The sequence below is a fragment of the Numida meleagris genome, chromosome 2 (assembly GCF_002078875.1).
Source record: "Numida meleagris isolate 19003 breed g44 Domestic line chromosome 2, NumMel1.0, whole genome shotgun sequence".
Taxonomy (NCBI): domain Eukaryota; kingdom Metazoa; phylum Chordata; class Aves; order Galliformes; family Numididae; genus Numida; species Numida meleagris.
This window is the reverse complement of record NC_034410.1, coordinates 78,149,652-78,174,012: the sequence shown is the minus strand read 5'-3', so window position 1 is coordinate 78,174,012 and position 24,361 is coordinate 78,149,652. Positions and strand designations below refer to the sequence as shown.

General features: G+C 39.4%; 1 protein-coding gene across 1 annotated transcript in view; it reads right to left on the bottom strand.

Moving 5' to 3' along the window:
- The window catches only part of ABCA13 (ATP binding cassette subfamily A member 13), a 193,230-nt gene extending 173,968 nt beyond the window's left edge, over positions 1 to 19,262 (bottom strand). The window contains exons 1-7 of the mRNA XM_021386386.1: positions 18,997 to 19,262; positions 15,473 to 15,566; positions 14,727 to 14,850; positions 13,755 to 13,866; positions 9,900 to 9,993; positions 9,154 to 9,277; positions 8,182 to 8,293 (exon numbers count right to left, since the gene is read on the bottom strand). Coding sequence (XP_021242061.1) covers positions 8,182 to 8,293; positions 9,154 to 9,277; positions 9,900 to 9,993; positions 13,755 to 13,866; positions 14,727 to 14,850; positions 15,473 to 15,566; positions 18,997 to 19,065 — 729 coding nt within the window. The 5' untranslated portion in view covers positions 19,066 to 19,262. The remainder of the gene's footprint in view (positions 1 to 8,181; positions 8,294 to 9,153; positions 9,278 to 9,899; positions 9,994 to 13,754; positions 13,867 to 14,726; positions 14,851 to 15,472; positions 15,567 to 18,996) is intronic.

Below are 24,361 nucleotides of genomic sequence, written 5' to 3'. Positions count from 1 at the left end.
CCAACTGCATCTAAGCTTACACACTGCAACCAGTGTCCAGAACAGGGAAGACAACATCAATAGACTGAATGCGGATAAGACCTCTTTCAAGGAACTGACAAAACTTAGTGCTTCTCTTTTAGTCTACTAGGCAGAAGAACTGTGATAACAGTTTCATCACGTTAACAAAAAAAGCAACAACACTAACACCTGTACACTGATCCAAGTGACATGCTCCTCAAGGTACCTTTCTAGTTGAAAAGTGACAATAATTGTGTCACTGGCTAAATATTTTTCCTTATGCTGACTTACATTCTTAAAGTACCTGTTAAGAAAACCTATACCGCTTGTACATGAGATAGTATGTAGGTTTTTGTTCCAAATACATGCAGCAACTTACAAAAATGTCAAAAAAATACTTACAAAAATATTGTCAGTACTGGCTTTCCCTCGATTTTAATTTACAGCTAAACCCCCTCCAATGCTACCATCTAGTGGCTTTTCAGTAACACAACAGTTTTTGAACAACAACTCTTCCACTGCAAAATGAGAAGTTAAGCAACCTTTTACATGCCTCTACAGGACAACATTACTTAGATTATCCCAAGGAACCATAAGCAATGGAACAATTATCTTTAACATGTTGGCAGGCAGTTTAATTTATCTTAGAGAAAGTTCAAATGATGTAAAGGTGAAGTCACGTAGCAAAAACCTTGCTATTTTCATTAGAAGAACAATTAACTGGTGCATAAGCACCACTTCAATAGTATAATATATATATAAAAATAGTTACGTTCCCTTCTTGTCAGACTTGTACATGAATGTTAGTTTTCAGCACGATTGCTACCTCTTGGTAAAGAAAATTAGATAGAGATTCACAAACTAATTAAGTTGATTCAATTTATCCTGTGTTATTTCTTCCAGTTGATTCCTACAAACATCACCATGAACTACACTGAGCAGAACTTCATTACAGCAAGTCTCATGAACAAGCACCCCAAAAGAAACACTTCCTAGTCAGACAAACCATTATTATCAATTCTCTAGGTGCAAAATTTTCCAGTCACAATTTGGTGACGTATACAAACTTGCAGAAGCAGTGGTATCTCAACTCATATAAGGCCAAAAAATCCTAAGGATACTTCAGTTAGGGTGGAAAAGAAAATGCATGAAGTAAGAAGTCATGGCAGAGTCCTAAGGTTGATTTAAGTTGTAGAGCATAGAAAAGGGCAAGGAAAGTAGCCTTGAGTTGCACCGGGGGAGATTCAGGCTGGACATTAGGAAATTCTACTTTTGTGAAAGAGTGGTCAGGCACTGGAATGGGCTGCCCAGGGAGGTGGTGGAGTCACCGTCCCTGGAGGTGTTCAAGAAACATTTAGATGTGGCGTTGAGAGACATGGTTTAGTGGGGTTATTGGTGGTAGGTGGATGGTTGGACTGGATGATCTTGTAGGTCTTTTCCAACCTAGCTAATTCTATGATTCTGTGATTCTAAAGTGAAATTCAGTGTTGAGACTCAAGGGAACAAAACACAAAGTTTGGGTTATTTTTAAATTCTGAATTACCATGAAGAGAGTGTACATAGCCTACTGCCAGGGCATTAAGCTCTTGATTCTGCTAGAAGTAGGAAATTACTAAGGACCCAAAGCCCCAGTAGACAGGTAACTTGAGATCACTCACACATACACGGCCTTTATGTCTTTTTAAAAATTGAATATCATTTGATTCTCCATAAGGTTATAGTTAAGAATAAATGTTAAGCACTGTCAGAACTATTTAACTAGAATAATTTTTATTTCATCTGTGATCCTTTGTTGACTCCATATTACTGTTTTCCTCCCAGTTATTTCAGTTAGATACTAAGTCAAAGTCATAAAAAAAAAAAACCAATAATGCATGTAACTGGATCAGATATGTTCAAAGGTTCTGCTACAATACAGCCACAAAATAACAAGCAGATGAAGAAGCACTTTCTCTTGCACTCCTCCCTCTCTGATCCTTATTTGTTCAGACACCCATTTGTTCAGAGTTTTCCGCAACTTTAGATTAAGGGTTGATGAGAAAGTTTAAGCTTAGAACTACCAACAAGTTCTTTATTGTTTCAAAGCAGCTTATTTTGATCCCAACTTAGCTGCCAGCCAAGAGGATTTTTTAGAAATCTTTCACCAACTTCAAACTTTCACTGATTAAAGGCAGAACAACTTCTCACATTATTTTCTTTTAAATAGAGTTTTAAAAATCAGATTTCTGTGGTTCATGTGGCAGCGTTTAGAGTGATTAATGGTTGCACTTTAGCTATTGCCTTTGAAAGCTAGTACAAATTCCAGTATTGCCAACACATCTACTGAGAGCTAGAAACACAGATGGTTAGGGAAAAAAAAAAAAAAAGCAATACCAGCTACACTGAAAATGTTCATTCTTTTTGAGAATGAACAAGGATCCAGTGCTTGGCCAGAATAAGAGTACATCAGTTAAAACAGATCCAGACAAAACTAAAATCAATAAATAATCAAACAATACTCAAGTTCAGTTTCCATGTGAATTTCCACATTTTTCTTTCCCGAGATATCTTCAGAACGTTAAACTTGCAGCTAAATTCACAAAATGAAGCCAATTATAATAATCATGAGTATTCAAAGTGAAGCACAGAGACAGCATCACAAATAACTTATGTTGCTCAATGTAGCCTTGCATCCCCATGTACAAGTCTCGCTATTTTAGAGGCACTGCACTAGGAAAAATGGAGCCTTACTCACATGGGAGCATACAGCTGGACCTTCATTGACCTTCCTGCCAGCACCAAGTTGCACTGATGACAATGACAGGATAATTGGTAAAACCCTTTCCTCCGACACCACTCTGTTGCACCTTGGATCTTCAAAGCTTGGGTTGATGAAGAGCAGGGGAAAAACAAAAAACCCTAGGCTTCTAATTTAACATACTATAGCTACCTGTACATCTGATAGAACAGGCTGCATGAACGCTAATCAGTTCTGTTATCCAGACCTCTCACAAGTCATCCCAGCCCAGAAACCATCTGGTATCACACTACAGGAGCAGAGTTGCAAGTGGTTCTCAGAGTAGGTCGGCAGCAAAATATAACATAGTCTGTTTAGCAACCACTTTTCAACCAGAGCAAAGAAAAACACTGCCTGCTCTTCATCTCGTAGCTTCAAAATGTTTACTTGATAGGGCAGCAAGTTCAATAGGATAAGATCTGGCTATTACAGAAGAGAAGGTAGCCAATGCTACCTAAACTCATGAACACCTCTTTACCAAAACACAAGTCTCTCAGCAGGATGGTAGCAGCTGTCCAGACAAACTGCTCCTGAGCTACTAACTTTACTGGGCATTCCCAAGGGAGGAATGATAGCCAGCGTCTGCTTGTGTCCCTCATGTCCTCACTGCTATACCCATTCCTCTGGCTGATCTTTCTTGGAGTTGACTGGAGTTGAGCTCAACCTTCTTTGGAAGGGGAAATGGCAACAGGCATAGCAACAGTTACCAGATTCAATCTTGTGAAACGTGTCACAGCAGTTCTATACCTTGAATATCTGTGCTAAGTTTTAAAGTATTTTATTTTTAACATGGTATTAGGGGGACCCTATTTGTTTCCTAATAGCAATGCTACAAGATAAGCCTAGTTTCTTAATTCAGCACACATTATCTAATGTTGCAGAAAGATGTCACTGTCTTGCCAAAAAACAGGAAACTAGAATCCAAATTTACGTTTTCTGGAGCAGAAGAAAAATACCAACTTTCTTTACACACAAGCTAACAGTGCCAGCTGCTCAAAACAATGAAGAGAAAAAGCAAGGAATGACAAAAAGAAGAAAGTCAGAAATTTGTAGGAGAGGACATGAATAATTAGAACTGGGGAGTTAGGGGAAGGTATACATATCATTTCATCCTCACTCTTCTCTTATTTGTGACTTTTCAGAAATAATTGCTTGAAGACAAAAATCAAACTAAGTACATATATATAATTCTGTCCATGATGAAACACTGCAAAAAGCCTTTGCATCTGTTGGAGCATGTAAAAGCAACTGGCATGCCCTAAAGGCATGACAAAGAAACACTAATTCTGTCCAAATTACCCAGTTACTCAGAATGACAATAAGAACATTTCAGAGCTCATCTGAGATCTCAGCTGTGACCTGCAATGCCATTTAGCTCAGTTATTTTCTCCTCAGCAAACTCTTCTCTCCACCTCACTGCTGCCCTCGTATTAAAAATCTCTCTAAAACAGCAACGCTTCAGTTGTGCTAGTCTAGTATTCAGCTGGTCTAGTATTAGATATGGAGGTTGGAGGCCCTGCCTGCAGCAGGGGGGCTGGAGCTTGATGATCCTTGAAGTCTCTTCCAACCCAAGCCATTCTATGTTTCTGTGTGCTGGCGCCCATTCTCCACGATCTTAGGACAGCCCAGAGGCAAGACACTGCTACCAATACCAACGTGCACACTGGACAACGGCGTACTGCATGTCACAGGAAGATGGGATTTTTCTCATGTTGCACACCATTACAGCCCTTCCAAAATGCAACGGACCACAAAAATGTAAAGAACTAAAGAAGCATTGCTCTGAATTATCTATGAAATGAAAAATCATCTTTATATTTCCTTTCCTCTCCAAGTCTAACAATCTACAAGCAGGAGCTCTTCTGATACACCACCATTAGAGAATTGCAGAAGCCCAGGTATCAATAAACCCAGTAATAAGAAAGGCAGAAGTATCAGAGAGGCTAAGCAAGAATGGAAGGCTGAGACAGGAGCCAAAGTGACACCAGTGCAGGCAGTGCCCTTGCTGACAGGGGGCCATCTCCTGTAGTCCAAGATGCCAAGTAGAGACTGAAGAGAGTAATTGCCTCCATTGACAGCACCAAGACTGCTGGGATGAGCCCAGCAGTCCTGTCAAATGTAAAAGAAAACAAAGATACACCATGGGTTCAAGGCGACTACCTGGGACAACAAGCCAGAGACAGGCACAGGGCTCCAACGCACCTACAGGGTGAGGCTGCTCAGAGCCCCTTGACACAGCAGCGATGATACCTACACTTCTTCCAGCTTTAAGCTCTTGTTGACCAACATCCCAGCATCCTGCACCGCTCTGTCCAAAGCAGCACATGGGAAACAGAAAGTAGCTTTACACGACTTTGACCATAGGCTTGACATTGCTTACCACATGCATATTTCAGCATAAACGAGGCCCAGAGTTTGCTATTAACTTCGTGCAAATCTCCCACTTTTCTCCTTGATTTGATGCTTGATTTCATGCACTCCCCATACAACCTCCCTGCTTTTCTCCTGTGTATTGTCCAGAGAAAGTCCATAATGTGGCACATGCAAAATGTGGTCTCAGCACAGAGAACTGTAAGGTGATAGCTCAGTCTTCCATACCAATATCAGGACCAAGTCTACCCCCGGGCCTTAGAAGATTTAGTTTCAAATTTTTGCAAGTCCCTTCCAACCCCTACAATTTTGTAATTTTGTGAATTTAAATAAATAAATCAAGTTTATTAGAAATAACACTTTTGAGTCTTGTTCTTATCATCTTTAGTGTTCCAAGTACAGGAAAATCTAAGCTTAATTTTCTTTGGGGCATTGAAAAGTCTAACAAACATAGATCTAGGAGTCTGAGTTGGGATTTGACCTTGCAACCCATTCTGCAAGATCTGCAATGGAATTAAAAGCATCAGGAATATATTATGCTTATATGCACATGCACACTCATTTTTAGGTGGGAGTGTAAGGCTACAGAAGGACACTTTGCTGGATGGTTTTTACATGATTTGCATGCTTTCAGTTTTACTCTGTGCTCCAGTAAGACAGGTTGGAACGTGGAAAAACTGGGAAACAGAAGGGAAAAATGTCTTTTGCTTTGGGAGCTCCTACGTATACTCAGAATGCTAAGGAGGTCTGAGATACTGCTGTGTTTGATAGACTATGGAATCACACCAAATTGCTGCAAGCCAGAAGCTTTTGTAGTGACTGAAGAAAGGAGTAAGGAACAAAACCTTTGGCCGGTTTGGGTCAGCTCTCCTGGCTGTGTTCCTCCCCAGCACCTTGTGCCCCTCCAGTCTCCAAACTGGCAGGGCAGCACGAGGAACAGAAAAGTCCTTGACTCTGTAAGCACTGCTCTGCAGCGACTAAAAACAATAATGCATTATCATCACTATTTCCCACACTAAAAAAAAAAAAAAAAAAAAAAGAAAGAAAGAAAGAAAAGAAAATGAACAGAGCATCATATGTGCCTCTATGAAGAAAATGAACTCTATCCCACCCAAAATCATGACAAAGGGGGCAGATATTGCTGAAAAGCTCCTGAGTTAATCATAGCTTTCACCTGACTCATCTGCTCACCAAAAGTCCATTGATGGAGTCTGTTGGCCTGGACAGCTGTTTGGGTGGTTTATGGTTTTCATAACGGAGGTTCCAACAAAAGTCATAGGATTTTTTTTTCGAAAAACTGCTATAAACTGTCAGCATCAGTGTGGTATGCATTGTGAAAAGAAACGTGTCATCTGTCCATGCAAACTATACAGTCTTTGATTTACCTTTAATAAACACAACATTGTTCATGAAAAACATCCCTGAAAAGGGCTACAAAGAACCAGCTATGGTTTGACATAAATCCTCAAAGGGAAGATATTTGATATTGCTATTCCTATGCCACCCCTTCTCTCTAGTCAACACAGGGACATTGTAGAGTTCAGTTGTGTTTGGCTGATCAAGCTGACAATCAGGATTCCTAAGGCCATTGGCAGACAACATAAGCCAGAGCAACATTTAGGCTGATTTAATTTATACTGATGGACCCGCTGGAAAACAGTGACCTCAGGATGAACTTCATGTTACCTTTTACCCTTTTCCTGACATAGGTTATGATATTCAACATAGGCTTCTGAGGATACAAATATGCATACACAGATGCATTTTGTTTTTCAATTAAAAAAAAACAACTGAATAATTTCCCTCATTCATAAGTAGGTCTAAGACTGCCTCCAGGAAATTCTTTCCTGATTTTCTTTTCAACTGAAATATAATTCGGGCAGTTCAGTCAAAGTAGTGTAAATAATCATGCAAAGCAGTCAATATAATTCACTGCTCCTACAGGCTTGACATACTTAAAATAGCAATGGAGTGGTGATGTAAATAACAACTGTCCACTTAGAAAATTTTTTTTTTTTTAAGACTAAGAGCTATTTTAACATCATAGCCCAATAATATATTACTACTGCAAGTAACAAGCTTTGCACAGAGTTTACAAGACCACAGCATAGAGGCTTGTCACCATTTCTTTGTCTAAACCTGAAATGTGCCTGCAGTTGTTTTTGTTTTTTCTGGCAAGTGGTTAAGCTTTTTTTTTGTTTTACTTTCACATCTCACTGTATAATACTACTATAGTTTTACACCTATAGGAGTAAAATATTATCGTTCAAAGCAGAATAAGATATTTATGACTAACATAGGAAAGCAGCACAGGTCAACGTGCACACAGTCCAGAGGCCATCCCAGAGGCCTCAGGAAGTGTAGACTCAGGATTCATGGTACTGGAGTACAGGTACGAGCTGAGAAAAGATTGGGCACATGCTGGCGCTGGAGAGCCCATGACAATATGCAACTCACTAGTGGTCCAAGTGCAGAACCATTGCTAGACAAAGCCAATTTCATGTCAATATCAAGAAAAAAATAACGTGTCTGACACTTTTTGAAGATAACATATACATGTGGATGTACCACATAAATTCAGATGTGGTGTGGAGCGGCAGACCAGTGAAGAACAAGAAAGGTACAAAAACATGTTAGTAAACTTAAAGGTTATCTAAAATGCACCCTAAAATGAAAAGGAAAATATCAACAATAACACATGCTTCCAGCTAAAGGGCTCCAGACCATGACTTGCCATAACAACACCACTGCTATTGACCTTATGAGCAGTGGAAAATGAGCACAAACCCAAGGAAAGGGGTAAGTTGTTGTATAACAGTCTTAACAATACAATTATTGAATTTTTTGCTTAGAAGTATTACTACCGCACTGTTGTTTCTGTATATAAGTATTTCGTGCAATAATATGTCTGTTCTAATAATGATTCCTGGCTTAAATTTTTACAATGTCAATTCTAGTAATAAATACTGCTTTATGTAGAAGGTATTTGCACTTAAACAAGATTTATTTTGCATGGCGTTATGCTCAGTCAATACCTCTTTACATATAAGAATACCTAGAATAGGTGAATCAAACCACGTACTATGGCCAGTTACTGTTATACAGAAACTTTCCGACTTGCTGCATGCTGAATTCATCTGTAAGTTTCTACAATAACAAACGATAAAACCATTATGCTTCATAGTCAATTAGCTAAGTCAAGCCTTTAAGATTTTTTTGGTAGATATTTTCCATTTTCTGAGTATAAAAATACATGTATACAAATATATTTTGTTTAGCTCACCTTAATTGGTCTTTATAATTACGTTTTTGAAAGGTTGCTTGTGACCACATCCTTCAGCTACAGATGGTGTCCACTTATGCAAGTGTTTTTGCATATCGTATTTTTTTAAGCATTTCGAAGTAGAGGAAGCACTACATTTCTTAAAGAAACCTCAAATTTAGGTTCACCTTTTTGTCTCTCTGCATTCTGGGATCCTGTAACAAGGCCTTCCTACAGTCTAATTTTTCACATTCTTTTATTTACAGAGGTTCTGCTACTCTTTTTTGGCTCCTTGTAGATCTTACTTAAGAGCTACCTTTGTTTTGCTTTTTTATGTTTACATTTCCCACCAGATATGATTTCAAAGTAGAAATCCATGTATGATATATTTTTTGTTGTTCAGTCTCACCTTTGCAGAACAATAGTCCTTCCAGCAAAGCATAGAAGTATGGTCTCATGTGCAGCAGTGAAGTGCAAGAATAGCACAAAATATTCCCCAACTTACCGTAAAACAGATTTTAGTGTCTGAAAATAGTATGAAACGTCCATGAAGGGCAATGAAAATTAGAAAGAGACATATAATAAAGCCTTGTGTCTTCTGCATTCATAATGATACTAAAGGAAACTTCATGTAGTTACAGAACTCCTGTTCTTCCTATATACAAGTCAAAGACATTCGCTGTCAAAAAAAAAAAACCCCACAAACTGTGACACTTATAGCACTGTACAGACTTGTACATCTTACCGTAAGCGGTTGTATTTCTGTGTTGAGTAACTGGTATTCCTGCACCTTGAGCCAACGTTACAGAAAAGAGTCCGCATGAAAGGATAAAGGCCCCGACTTGGCAAATCCCGAGCTTCTAAATAACCTAAAATCAAGCAGCAACAGAATGAAAACCAGCAATGCTGCAGTTATAAAACTTGTACCATAACGTTATGCACCCTTCTCTTAGAAAGCCGCTCTGTCACCTGCAAACAATGATGTTGTATCAGCATCAAGCGTTCCACTTAAGCACAACTAATTCACCACAGAAAATAGATAACTCCCACATCAGACTACAAGAAGATAATTTTAGAGAGCACTTTCTGAAGAGCTCACTCTCATGGTAGTAGCACCATTGCTACACCAAATCCTTGCTAGCCTGTCTAGAAACTTCATTTCTCAATTTAAAATATCTGAAATTTTAAAAAATCATTGAAAGATCATTCTGTCTTCCTCAACATAACCTTCTTTTGGCAATCATTATATCAAATTTAGGAGTAAATGTCTAAATCTAGTCTGACAAACGGTACCTTAAATTCTATTTTTTCCCACAGCTAAACAAGACCTGCTCAGAGCCACTGCTGGATAAGATTGAATCACACCCTAGACTTCTCTCCATTGACTCCACTACATGTAAGTCACCCCTCCCAGTTTATCTTTAATCTTTCCTAGATGCTTCATAAAGGAGAGTCTAGAGAAAAAAAGGGCACAAGTGAAACAAAACATACAGTTTTCCTTGTGTTTTGGGGGCTCTTGGAAGCGGACTGCAGCCAAAATCAGGAAAAGCATGCATGGCCAGAGTATTTCAGAGAGAGACAAGACCTGAAAAGGGAAATGAAAACAATATCGGTGCTACAGAAGAAAAGAATTTGGTAACAAATCACTTCAGTTTGAATATCTTTTAATCAAAAAAAAACATTTCCTCTACAGCCGCTTATAGCAAAATAAAATAATTAGAAACAAAATAGCAATTTAGAGTTTATTTCAAAATCCTTATAACTTTACCAAATACATTGCTTTTAGAGTACAAATGCAGTTTTCAGCTCTTCTGTTGATAATGTTTGTACATAATTCCCTCTGATCAATACAAAATAAGCCTGACACAACACAATTACAGCTTTCCTAGAGCTGATCCTCTTGAGAACTCAGTGTTGCACTGTACCTTGCTGAAGTTCCTCATGCTCCCCTGAACCATGACTGGTGCATCCCCTCACCCTCCCCAAGCTGCACTGCATCCTTGCTTTCACCTGCAGTTATTACTCTCTAAAAGCTGCCTTCATCATCCCTGGCAAGGAGGTGCTCTGAAACCTAGCTAACAGGCCTCAGGCTACCCACAGCCACCTCATGTTTCCCCACTTTCCCATTTCCAGGCCACAGTCAAAGCACACCCAAGCTGGTGCAGTGTGGGACCTATGGACATCAAGCACATTTCATAATGAGCAAAAAGCATCTACTTCCACCTCCAGGTGCACTGCACCTGCTTGCACCTCCAGGGAGAGGATGCAACCCTCCCGAGGAGGATTCCATTATGGAAAAGAAAAGCAAGCAAAGCCCCCACAGATGTCTTAGTTTACTGCAGCAAAAAAAACATAGAAGCTGATATTTGGCAAAATTTAAAATATATACATATTGATATGAGGGCAGTGAAAGCGGGAATAGGCTTCTAGATCTGCCAGAAAGAGGGCTACGGAAGTGCGAAGACCAACCTTGGTAACAAGAATACAGTAGGAAAGGCGCATTAAATATCTCCAGTTAGAGATGTTAAAAGAGACTTTTAGCTCCTCTGAAAAATATTGAGGATTTTTACTTCAAAACATAGCTTTTTTGTTGATTAAAATGCCACTGAGAAAGCAATTCCTAAGCTTAGGTATGTTAGAAAAACAGCTGGGAAAAGTAACATAAGAACAAAACCGAGAAGCAGAGTCATGCCTGTGAAAAAGGCCCGCTAAACCCACTCAAAATCAAGTAGGAGAAAACCAAAGAACACCAGATAAGGTGTTTTCCCATTTTCAGGGAACAGTGAGGTACAAAAGCAAGGACAAAACACAGCTGGACAAGGAACCATCCCTCAGGACCCCATGGGGTGAACAGGACAAACCCAACCACAGTCAGATTCAACCAGGAGCTCAGATCGCATCATGGTGATGAGGCAAGTCTGAAATGAAGTCAGAAATTCAACCTTCAGATCAAAGTCAAGTCCAGCAAGAGTGACCAGAATCATCTGCTACCCTATCCTAGTCAGACAAGCCTCAGACAGAACGGAGCCAGATAGAGTTAAACAGAGCTTCAGGCCTGATGGACAGGGCTGGGTCAGTGGGTGGAGGCCTCAGGTGAGGCTGTTTAGGTTGACTAAGACCTATCTGTGCTCTTAGGGCTCTGACTCCTGTGAGAGCGAACAGGAACTTTAGGTACATTTAGGTATTTACTTTATGATACTCCATATATAGGACAGAACTTTTTTTTCTTGTATCATCTTTCTTTGCTCCCACTCATCTTTCTATAAGCAGAAGCAGCCATGTGGAATTGTGAATCATAGAANCATTATCATCACTATTTCCCACACTAAAAAAAAAAAAAAAAAAGAAAGAAAGAAAGAAAGAAAAGAAAATGAACAGAGCATCATATGTGCCTCTATGAAGAAAATGAACTCTATCCCACCCAAAATCATGACAAAGGGGGCAGATATTGCTGAAAAGCTCCTGAGTTAATCATAGCTTTCACCTGACTCATCTGCTCACCAAAAGTCCATTGATGGAGTCTGTTGGCCTGGACAGCTGTTTGGGTGGTTTATGGTTTTCATAACGGAGGTTCCAACAAAAGTCATAGGATTTTTTTTTTCGAAAAACTGCTATAAACTGTCAGCATCAGTGTGGTATGCATTGTGAAAAGAAACGTGTCATCTGTCCATGCAAACTATACAGTCTTTGATTTACCTTTAATAAACACAACATTGTTCATGAAAAACATCCCTGAAAAGGGCTACAAAGAACCAGCTATGGTTTGACATAAATCCTCAAAGGGAAGATATTTGATATTGCTATTCCTATGCCACCCCTTCTCTCTAGTCAACACAGGGACATTGTAGAGTTCAGTTGTGTTTGGCTGATCAAGCTGACAATCAGGATTCCTAAGGCCATTGGCAGACAACATAAGCCAGAGCAACATTTAGGCTGATTTAATTTATACTGATGGACCCGCTGGAAAACAGTGACCTCAGGATGAACTTCATGTTACCTTTTACCCTTTTCCTGACATAGGTTATGATATTCAACATAGGCTTCTGAGGATACAAATATGCATACACAGATGCATTTTGTTTTTCAATTAAAAAAAAACAACTGAATAATTTCCCTCATTCATAAGTAGGTCTAAGACTGCCTCCAGGAAATTCTTTCCTGATTTTCTTTTCAACTGAAATATAATTCGGGCAGTTCAGTCAAAGTAGTGTAAATAATCATGCAAAGCAGTCAATATAATTCACTGCTCCTACAGGCTTGACATACTTAAAATAGCAATGGAGTGGTGATGTAAATAACAACTGTCCACTTAGAAAATTTTTTTTTTTTTAAGACTAAGAGCTATTTTAACATCATAGCCCAATAATATATTACTACTGCAAGTAACAAGCTTTGCACAGAGTTTACAAGACCACAGCATAGAGGCTTGTCACCATTTCTTTGTCTAAACCTGAAATGTGCCTGCAGTTGTTTTTGTTTTTTCTGGCAAGTGGTTAAGCTTTTTTTTTGTTTTACTTTCACATCTCACTGTATAATACTACTATAGTTTTACACCTATAGGAGTAAAATATTATCGTTCAAAGCAGAATAAGATATTTATGACTAACATAGGAAAGCAGCACAGGTCAACGTGCACACAGTCCAGAGGCCATCCCAGAGGCCTCAGGAAGTGTAGACTCAGGATTCATGGTACTGGAGTACAGGTACGAGCTGAGAAAAGATTGGGCACATGCTGGCGCTGGAGAGCCCATGACAATATGCAACTCACTAGTGGTCCAAGTGCAGAACCATTGCTAGACAAAGCCAATTTCATGTCAATATCAAGAAAAAAATAACGTGTCTGACACTTTTTGAAGATAACATATACATGTGGATGTACCACATAAATTCAGATGTGGTGTGGAGCGGCAGACCAGTGAAGAACAAGAAAGGTACAAAAACATGTTAGTAAACTTAAAGGTTATCTAAAATGCACCCTAAAATGAAAAGGAAAATATCAACAATAACACATGCTTCCAGCTAAAGGGCTCCAGACCATGACTTGCCATAACAACACCACTGCTATTGACCTTATGAGCAGTGGAAAATGAGCACAAACCCAAGGAAAGGGGTAAGTTGTTGTATAACAGTCTTAACAATACAATTATTGAATTTTTTGCTTAGAAGTATTACTACCGCACTGTTGTTTCTGTATATAAGTATTTCGTGCAATAATATGTCTGTTCTAATAATGATTCCTGGCTTAAATTTTTACAATGTCAATTCTAGTAATAAATACTGCTTTATGTAGAAGGTATTTGCACTTAAACAAGATTTATTTTGCATGGCGTTATGCTCAGTCAATACCTCTTTACATATAAGAATACCTAGAATAGGTGAATCAAACCACGTACTATGGCCAGTTACTGTTATACAGAAACTTTCCGACTTGCTGCATGCTGAATTCATCTGTAAGTTTCTACAATAACAAACGATAAAACCATTATGCTTCATAGTCAATTAGCTAAGTCAAGCCTTTAAGATTTTTTTGGTAGATATTTTCCATTTTCTGAGTATAAAAATACATGTATACAAATATATTTTGTTTAGCTCACCTTAATTGGTCTTTATAATTACGTTTTTGAAAGGTTGCTTGTGACCACATCCTTCAGCTACAGATGGTGTCCACTTATGCAAGTGTTTTTGCATATCGTATTTTTTTAAGCATTTCGAAGTAGAGGAAGCACTACATTTCTTAAAGAAACCTCAAATTTAGGTTCACCTTTTTGTCTCTCTGCATTCTGGGATCCTGTAACAAGGCCTTCCTACAGTCTAATTTTTCACAGTCTTTTATTTACAGAGGTTCTGCTACTCTTTTTTGGCTCCTTGTAGATCTTACTTAAGAGCTACCTTTGTTTTGCTTTTTTATGTTTACATTTCCCACCAGATATGATTTCAAAGTAGAAATCCATGTATGATATATTTTTTGTTGTTCAGTCTCACCTTTGCAGAACAATAGTCCTTCCAGCAAAGCATAGAAGTATGGTCTCATGTGCAGCAGTGAAGTGCAAGAATAGCACAAAATATTCCCCAACTTACCGTAAAACAGATTTTAGTGTCTGAAAATAGTATGAAACGTCCATGAAGGGCAATGAAAATTAGAAAGAGACATATAATAAAGCCTTGTGTCTTCTGCATTCATAATGATACTAAAGGAAACTTCATGTAGTTACAGAACTCCTGTTCTTCCTATATACAAGTCAAAGACATTCGCTGTCAAAAAAAAAAAACCCCACAAACTGTGACACTTATAGCACTGTACAGACTTGTACATCTTACCGTAAGCGGTTGTATTTCTGTGTTGAGTAACTGGTATTCCTGCACCTTGAGCCAACGTTACAGAAAAGAGTCCGCATGAAAGGATAAAGGCCCCGACTTGGCAAATCCCGAGCTTCTAAATAACCTAAAATCAAGCAGCAACAGAATGAAAACCAGCAATGCTGCAGTTATAAAACTTGTACCATAACGTTATGCACCCTTCTCTTAGAAAGCCGCTCTGTCACCTGCAAACAATGATGTTGTATCAGCATCAAGCGTTCCACTTAAGCACAACTAATTCACCACAGAAAATAGATAACTCCCACATCAGACTACAAGAAGATAATTTTAGAGAGCACTTTCTGAAGAGCTCACTCTCATGGTAGTAGCACCATTGCTACACCAAATCCTTGCTAGCCTGTCTAGAAACTTCATTTCTCAATTTAAAATATCTGAAATTTTAAAAAATCATTGAAAGATCATTCTGTCTTCCTCAACATAACCTTCTTTTGGCAATCATTATATCAAATTTAGGAGTAAATGTCTAAATCTAGTCTGACAAACGGTACCTTAAATTCTATTTTTTCCCACAGCTAAACAAGACCTGCTCAGAGCCACTGCTGGATAAGATTGAATCACACCCTAGACTTCTCTCCATTGACTCCACTACATGTAAGTCACCCCTCCCAGTTTATCTTTAATCTTTCCTAGATGCTTCATAAAGGAGAGTCTAGAGAAAAAAAGGGCACAAGTGAAACAAAACATACAGTTTTCCTTGTGTTTTGGGGGCTCTTGGAAGCGGACTGCAGCCAAAATCAGGAAAAGCATGCATGGCCAGAGTATTTCAGAGAGAGACAAGACCTGAAAAGGGAAATGAAAACAATATCGGTGCTACAGCAGAAAAGAATTTGGTAACAAATCACTTCAGTTTGAATATCTTTTAATCAAAAAAAAACATTTCCTCTACAGCCGCTTATAGCAAAATAAAATAATTAGAAACAAAATAGCAATTTAGAGTTTATTTCAAAATCCTTATAACTTTACCAAATACATTGCTTTTAGAGTACAAATGCAGTTTTCAGCTCTTCTGTTGATAATGTTTGTACATAATTCCCTCTGATCAATACAAAATAAGCCTGACACAACACAATTACAGCTTTCCTACAGCTGATCCTCTTGAGAACTCAGTGTTGCACTGTACCTTGCTGAAGTTCCTCATGCTCCCCTGAACCATGACTGGTGCATCCCCTCACCCTCCCCAAGCTGCACTGCATCCTTGCTTTCACCTGCAGTTATTACTCTCTAAAAGCTGCCTTCATCATCCCTGGCAAGGAGGTGCTCTGAAACCTAGCTAACAGGCCTCAGGCTACCCACAGCCACCTCATGTTTCCCCACTTTCCCATTTCCAGGCCACAGTCAAAGCACACCCAAGCTGGTGCAGTGTGGGACCTATGGACATCAAGCACATTTCATAATGAGCAAAAAGCATCTACTTCCACCTCCAGGTGCACTGCACCTGCTTGCACCTCCAGGGAGAGGATGCAACCCTCCCGAGGAGGATTCCATTATGGAAAAGAAAAGCAAGCAAAGCCCCCACAGATGTCTTAGTTTACTGCAGCAAAAAAAACATAGAAGCTGATATTTGGCAAAATTTAAAATATATACATATTGATATGAGGGCAGTGAAAGCGGGAATAGGCTTCTAGATCTGCCAGAAAGAGGGCTACGGAAGTGCGAAGACCAACCTTGGTAACAAGAATACAGTAGGAAAGGCGCATTAAATATCTCCAGTTAGAGATGTTAAAAGAGACTTTTAGCTCCTCTGAAAAATATTGAGGATTTTTACTTCAAAACATAGCTTTTTTGTTGATTAAAATGCCACTGAGAAAGCAATTCCTAAGCTTAGGTATGTTAGAAAAACAGCTGGGAAAAGTAACATAAGAACAAAACCGAGAAGCAGAGTCATGCCTGTGAAAAAGGCCCGCTAAACCCACTCAAAATCAAGTAGGAGAAAACCAAAGAACACCAGATAAGGTGTTTTCCCATTTTCAGGGAACAGTGAGGTACAAAAGCAAGGACAAAACACAGCTGGACAAGGAACCATCCCTCAGGACCCCATGGGGTGAACAGGACAAACCCAACCACAGTCAGATTCAACCAGGAGCTCAGATCGCATCATGGTGATGAGGCAAGTCTGAAATGAAGTCAGAAATTCAACCTTCAGATCAAAGTCAAGTCCAGCAAGAGTGACCAGAATCATCTGCTACCCTATCCTAGTCAGACAAGCCTCAGACAGAACGGAGCCAGATAGAGTTAAACAGAGCTTCAGGCCTGATGGACAGGGCTGGGTCAGTGGGTGGAGGCCTCAGGTGAGGCTGTTTAGGTTGACTAAGACCTATCTGTGCTCTTAGGGCTCTGACTCCTGTGAGAGCGAACAGGAACTTTAGGTACATTTAGGTATTTACTTTATGATACTCCATATATAGGACAGAACTTTTTTTTCTTGTATCATCTTTCTTTGCTCCCACTCATCTTTCTATAAGCAGAAGCAGCCATGTGGAATTGTGAATCATAGAATGGTTTAGATTGGAAGGGACCTTTAAGATAATTCAGTTTCAACTCCTCCATCATGGGCAGGGGTGCCCTTTACCAGCTCAGGCTGCCCAAGGCCCCATCTAACCTGGCCTTGAGCACCTCCAGGGATGGGGAACCCACAGCCTCTCTGGACAACGTGTTCCAGTTCCTCACCACCCTCCAAGCAAAGAGTTCCTTCCTAACATCTAACCTAAATCTCCCTTCTTTTAGTTTAAAACTGCTACCCCTTGTCCTGTACTACACTCCCATATAAGGAGTCCCACTCCAGCTTTCTTCTAGGCCCCTTTAGGTACTGAAATGCTGCAATGAGTTCTGCCTGGATCCTTCTCTTATCCAGAATGACCCCAACTTTTTCTTCATAGGAGAGGTGTTTTAACCTTCTGATCATCCTCATGGCGCTCCTCTGGACTCACTCCAACAGCTCCATGCCCTTCTTAGGCTGAAGACATAATATAGTTATAATAATAATACAGTTGGTGGTAGTATGTATCTCCTGAGCTTCCAAAATATATAGTTCAGAAGCTAAAACTTTGTCCTTTGTGATCCACCTCAAATACTCCTTGAGTAAGTGCAGGTAGGGCACATTCATGGGTCAGTATTCACACAGTGAGCATATAAGGAGGTTTTGAAAAATTTCCCAGGGCAGTTCCTGGCTTTGGACAAGCAGAATTAAGTTTGATTCAGGTCATTCATTATAATTCCTGGTTTGTGGAATTTTACATCTCACTAAGTTCTCTATTCAGAAAAGGAACCAGTAAGGGAAACTTAAAACTTACACGAATTAAGACTTTTTCATTCAAGAAATACATGAGGGAAAACTAGGCAGAGCAGGAAGAGAAGAAGATCAGTATGGAGAAGAGCAGGAGGTACTAAGCCATTTAAGACACACAGCTTGAAATACGAGGAACCAGGAGCATTCAGAAGTGTTTGGGAATGTGAAGAATATAAACAGCAGAATCCCTTCCAAAAATATATCAATAAAAGTTTAAAAATATATCACCTGAAATCATACGAAAATGAAATTCTCTCTAAATCACAACTTTATTAAGTAAAATATTTCTGAAATGAAAAGCTGTATCTTTATTTCATTGAAGTAATCATACTAAAGTAACCTTCATGCCTCATTGCAAATCCCTAGATTGACACAGACAAGGGAGATCAATGAGAAAATATTAATTGTAGTGACATCTTTTTCCCACAAAAATGTTATTTCATTTGACAAAATTCTCTCATTTCTATCTTAAAATAATTAAAATTTTGATCCTTATTTCAGATGCATTACACCGATCATTGGTATCACCAATGATTAATTCTAATGTGAAGGAAATTGACTTTAATCCGTGTTACTGCTACAGGCACTGGTAGTATCTAATGACAATTAAAAGATAATCTGTGGCTCTTCAAAAACTTTTATGAGATTTCCTATGTTAGATTCAAACTGTGAAGCATTACTGACTTCAGCCATTTTAGAATTAAATCACACTACTGTTCTATATCTCTATTTTCAACAGCAAGGAGACAAAAAGCAAAACAAGAACCATTAGCAGTCAGCCAATCTTTTTACAGTGTGCAGTGAGAAGGAAAAATCAAGACAGATAGATAGATACACTATTTCCAACAGAAATACAGAATACACTCTTCCTAGCAAAATAAGATTTAAAATATTTATTTTATTCTGTCATTTCCAAAAACTCACCGGTTGCCTCACACGGCAGAGCCAATTCTTCCAAAACAGAGCCTTAAACTGGCGTAGTGTGTGCCCCATTTTCCTCTTTTCTTTTCTTCATCTACTTGGAAAGAGGCTTCTTCAGGACTTTCTAGCAAGGATCATCTCACCAAGCAGTCCGAATGCATTGTTCAGTAGCTGAGTGATTCCAGCAGTGAGGAAAGTGCAAGAGATTTGCCTGCTTGTTGAGAACAGATGAGATTATGTTTCTGCCTCTTGTTTTGCTTCCATGGAGGAATCTCATCTTTCCTCTTGCTTCTCAGTGCAATGAACAGTGAGGGGATGGGTTTATATGAATGCCTTCAGGGTGCTTTACTCCACCGCATATATTCTGCACTTGTTTCTATTTTTCTGCCATAAAAAATGAATGCAAATAACAGGAAAAAAACCAGACACCATGTTAAACACCTTTGTCTTTTTCCAGAGTTGAGTGACTTTCTGTATCTGTAGTGTTAATGTCATTTCACATGCATACTCATAGTATTTTGAAAAAAAAGAAGCGAGAAAGTAAGTACACTGTTTAGCCTTATAAGGACACATCTAACACTGTGGTGATCCCATCACATCATCATATGTATGTGATGTATATGTGATATATATCTAAAGATATGTAATTTTATCTTACAATGGGTGTTTGACATTTATTTTTCCTTTTTCACTAAACATTACCTACATAAAAACTGTATATTCTGGAGAGCCAGAATCACACATACACACTAACTAAGACAGTGCTATGCATGAACAAGCATTCTTTATCTTTCGTTACTGCTGAATAAATTGGATCATTACACTTTCTGCAAATTGTACTACAACTGAATGAAAGAGACATCTTAACATGCATGGCTATCTTTTCTTGTTAGAGAGTAAAATCCCCAAACACCTAAATACCTTTTAGATATAGAAGTCTTTAGTGAGGGATTTGACTTCCACAAGATTTAAGCAAAGAGGCAATAATAAAAAAAAAAAAGTACGATATTTCTGCAATGAGCAACCGTTCATCTGTAGGTCCACTGAGTTTTGCCACTTTCCTTGGGATGATGCTCAGATGGAGTCTTATGGCCAGTGCCTCAGCTTTCCTTCCCCAGCTCTGGTCCTCTAGAGCACACTGCAAAGCTTAGTTACTCCAATTCATGTTAAACTGACTGATTAACCTGATAAAATCTTTGCATTTAAAATGGTGCAAACTGCTCTTTTACTTTTTAAATTTTCTTTGGATTCATTGAGTAGTGCAATTAATAAAATATAGATTATATAGTTGTCATGAACATTAGATACTGGTAAAAATGCTCTTCCTGAAAGCAGAAATCACACATGCAGTAATGGCAGAACAGGACTAACTGAACACTTACTCGTCAAATAAGGTGATTTTTTTTCTTTTCTCTGAGGCTAAAAATTTACTGCTTACTGGAGTAATCACTTAACTTTAAATAGAAATGTAGACATCCTCAGGACTCCTGATGTGCCTTCACCTCTCCCCATTCTGGGCACTCCTCATGGCATGCCCCATGGGGGGAGAGACCATCTGAGTGGACAGCCCAAAAGGAAGAAGGTGCCTCACAAAGGAGCTCCACTTTACAACTGCCCCTTGCCTAAGGGATGGTTTTCCTTCTAGTCAAGCAATGTTAAAACCCCTCTAATTCACAGTATGCACAGTAACATTGCTCCCCAGGAGCAAAGATGAAAATCCAGTAGAGCTAAGGTGAAAATTCTGTGTACAGTCCAAGTATGCATTTTTACACATTTATTTGTCAATACTTGAATGCTGTGAATATGTGTATGGACTCATGCAGTAGTTTTGGAAGGCTGGAGGCCAAAATCTATATTGAGTGATTTGTAGGAAATGATAAAGTAATCAGTCAGTATAATGAATTTCAAGCAGTTATTATCAAAGTAACCGATATGGTTCCCAACAGTATGCAAACCATCTGCCAAATTATTCTGAACAAGTAATTCTGCAAAATCTCTGCTCATCTGACCGTATGATGTATATAATTTGATATGCTCTATATAATTACATACTCATAAACGTTGCATTCTGATTTTTAATGCTAAACAGTTCTTCATGAATAGAGGAAACAACTGGTTTGTATGCAATTCATAGTCAGCACTAATTAGTTACCGACTCCTCATTTTATATATATGAGACACCCAACGATAAAGAACTTTCACCAGTGAGATCTCAGAATCACAGAATGGTAGGGGCTGGAAGGGACCTCTGGAGACTATCGAGTCCACACCCCTGCTAAAGCAGGTTCCCTACAGTGGGTTGCCCAGGAAAGTGTCCAAGCGGGTTCTGAATATCACCAGAGAAGGAGACTCCACACCCTCTCTGGGCAGTCTGTTCCACTGCTCTGACACCCTCACAGTAAAGAAGTTCTTTCTGAATGTTAACTTCATTTGCCCTGAAGTATCACTGTCCCTTCCTAAAGAAATTAATTCCTGCCTGTAAGGTGTTCTCTAGTAGCACACTTCTTTTTCTGTAACAAAGTGGATGAAAGCAAAAGATAACCTCATAAACATTCATCCAGGAACAATCCCTGCGGTGGCATTATGGGAAATTACCTCTAAAACAGGCTTCATTGTATTACTTCCAATGTTCTAGAAAGATGAGAAATAGGAGATCAACCCTTCCTGACAAATTCTTGGCACAAAAGATACGACAATATTAAAAATTAAGCAGACATGCAGGAAAAGCAGATCAGTTCTCAATAGGTTTGGAAAACACATCAGCTGTTTTGCTGCCAACCTAGATGTTCTTGAGTGGTCTATGTTTCATCAGTACAGTGTTAGGCAGTATCCTGTATAAGTGCTAGCCTTAAACAGCAAGTTTGTTTAGGAGTTACATGTACAACAGCAATGTCTTGAATATTGCAGAGCAAATTAGAAGGTAACACATTTCATGATGTGCTCCACTCATTCTTTCTGGAACAGGAAATATATATATGTCCAGAATCATTTGGCCAGGGCAGGACAAAAAAGAGCACTGCATGCTCTTTCATTTCTGCTCAGCTTGAGCAGGCTGTCACAGTGCTGAATTGGGCAATTCTTATTTGAGTGCATGGGATATCTGGAATCGTGGGGGCAGAAAAGGCAGCAAACCCTCCACCAGCATCCAGCTTTGGCTTCAAAACCCAACTGCTTTATGGTACCACCAACACTCCATGTCTGGCCTACAGCTTTAGTGTATGCTAATTACAGCTCAATTGGCAAACACATTCAAAGAAACTTAGTTTTATATGTTAAGTATATTACAGGCCAGGAGCTACGCATACTGTTTGGTAGACAGGAATGCAGTCTAATTGTGTGAGAGCATGGCTGGGAATGAGGCAGGCTGGCTTGTTTTCCTACCACCGCCCACAACTCGTCTCACAAGGCTCACTGTGTGATCACAAGGCTTCCCTTAGTACAGGTGAAGAGCACTGCTGGTAAATATTCACACAGCACAGCCCTTCTCCACAGACACAGCAGAATGACATCAATTCAACACAACTCAATTCATCTTCCTGGGAGACGCTTCCCGTGGGCAGAGTTAGGAGATGACAAAAAACATCAGTTGCAGGCAAGGTCCAGTAACAGGTTGGATTAAAATGGAGCCATGTGGTAAATGAAGATAATAGTCTGAAATGGGCAAGTAGGCCGCTGGTGGGGCTGTGCTTCTGGGCAGCTCTAGGAATTGCGTTCTTGTAATGGGACAAACTGACGGTAAACTATGGGAAATTTTCTCGCAGTTACAAGCTGATGAGAAGCATCTGGAATCAGGTTTCTGTGTCATGCAAAACCGGCTTTGTCTGTCTTTTCCTGCTGCAGCATTTTCCTGCGGCCTGTGCAGAAACATTGCTCCTGTCAGCACGACTCTTGCTATTTCAGTGGCAGAGTTTCACGTTTAGTGCTGTTTCGCTCAGTGACCTGTTTTCTCTCCATTGCACTGCCGGGAGAGGAATTTTTTTTTAACTGTAATTTAATTCATACTCTGGAGTAAATTACAAAGTGGTAATCATTTTAGAAAACGAAACCATGTATTTCAGTCACTCCAACGACCAAATAACTTTCTGGGAAAGCAAATTTTACTGTCTCACATAAAACGGCTGTAATATTATCACCACTGTGCTTTCCTGCAGCGACTCATTGCACACAGGTCTGATCTCAAACCTCAGCTGCACTCCACACCATGAAGGGAGTGCTGATGGGCACGTCCACATGCTCCCTCTTTGTTTTCTTCCCCCCCAGCTTGCCAGTGGAAATGAAACACATCTCCAATTTGAGTGTGTTAACTGCAGTTCTTTATCCATTTTATTTCAGAACATTCTCAGATCCAGGAGGACTTGAGATGGAAATTCAGCTCAGTTACACAACATACTGAAAATCCCTTGAAAAGACATAGAAAGAATCTTTAAAAAGATGTTATGTATTAAACGTGCGTAATTATATTTTCAGGAAATACCAAAAATACCCTCTGGTAAGAATTATCTTACTTGTTTTAAAGGGATAAAAGCTTTTAACTGTAGGCTTTATTGGCAATAGGTCATTCCACCATGCCTCCCTTTATGATTTCTCGTAATTTCCACCAAAGAAAAACTTTCTCTGAAGTACACCAAGATGCAAAAAATAAAAATTAACTTCCTCAAGTGAACTCAATTTCATCAGCTTCCTCAGCTTCATCAAGTTACTGCCCATTCTCAGTCCCTTTCAAATTTTCAACAGATGTGTTTTAACTTATTTTCATTGTGCTCCCAACCACTTCTTTCACAGAAAGATTAGATCAGGCCAGAACACCAAGAATCAAGAAACAGACCATTGGTAGAAAAACTGTTCTCCCTTCTGTCAATGGTTTACAGGCGTTAGGCCCGATTCTGTGACAAAGGGGACGGGGGGCCCAAGGGCCCACGTCCCGGGAAAAGGGGAAAGGGGAAAAGGGTAGGGAGATGGCCCTGAGAGCAAAGAACAGCGGCAACAATCTGAGGAGAAACAAACTAATTTACTAAATAAGATATCGGAATGCAAAACAACACACTATAATACAATATAATTACAATTTAAGCTGATAAATCCAATACAGAGAGAGAGAATGTCCCAAAATCAAGGTAGGCCTTACTCTACTACCGACGATAAGACGGCTGGAGAGCGAGGTGCTGCCAAGACGAGAGACGGCGGAAAAAGGGACGAGGTCTCGTGATCTGCAAGTTTTTATACTGCGAGCTTTTATCTTTTCCCTCCGGCTGGAAAATGGTAACAGAGGAGCAAAGTGCCGTGGGGACTGTAGTAGTCCTTCTCTTCTGAGGACCAGGTACATTCACTACATGATGTTATGATGTGGAATACCAATAACCGAAAATCA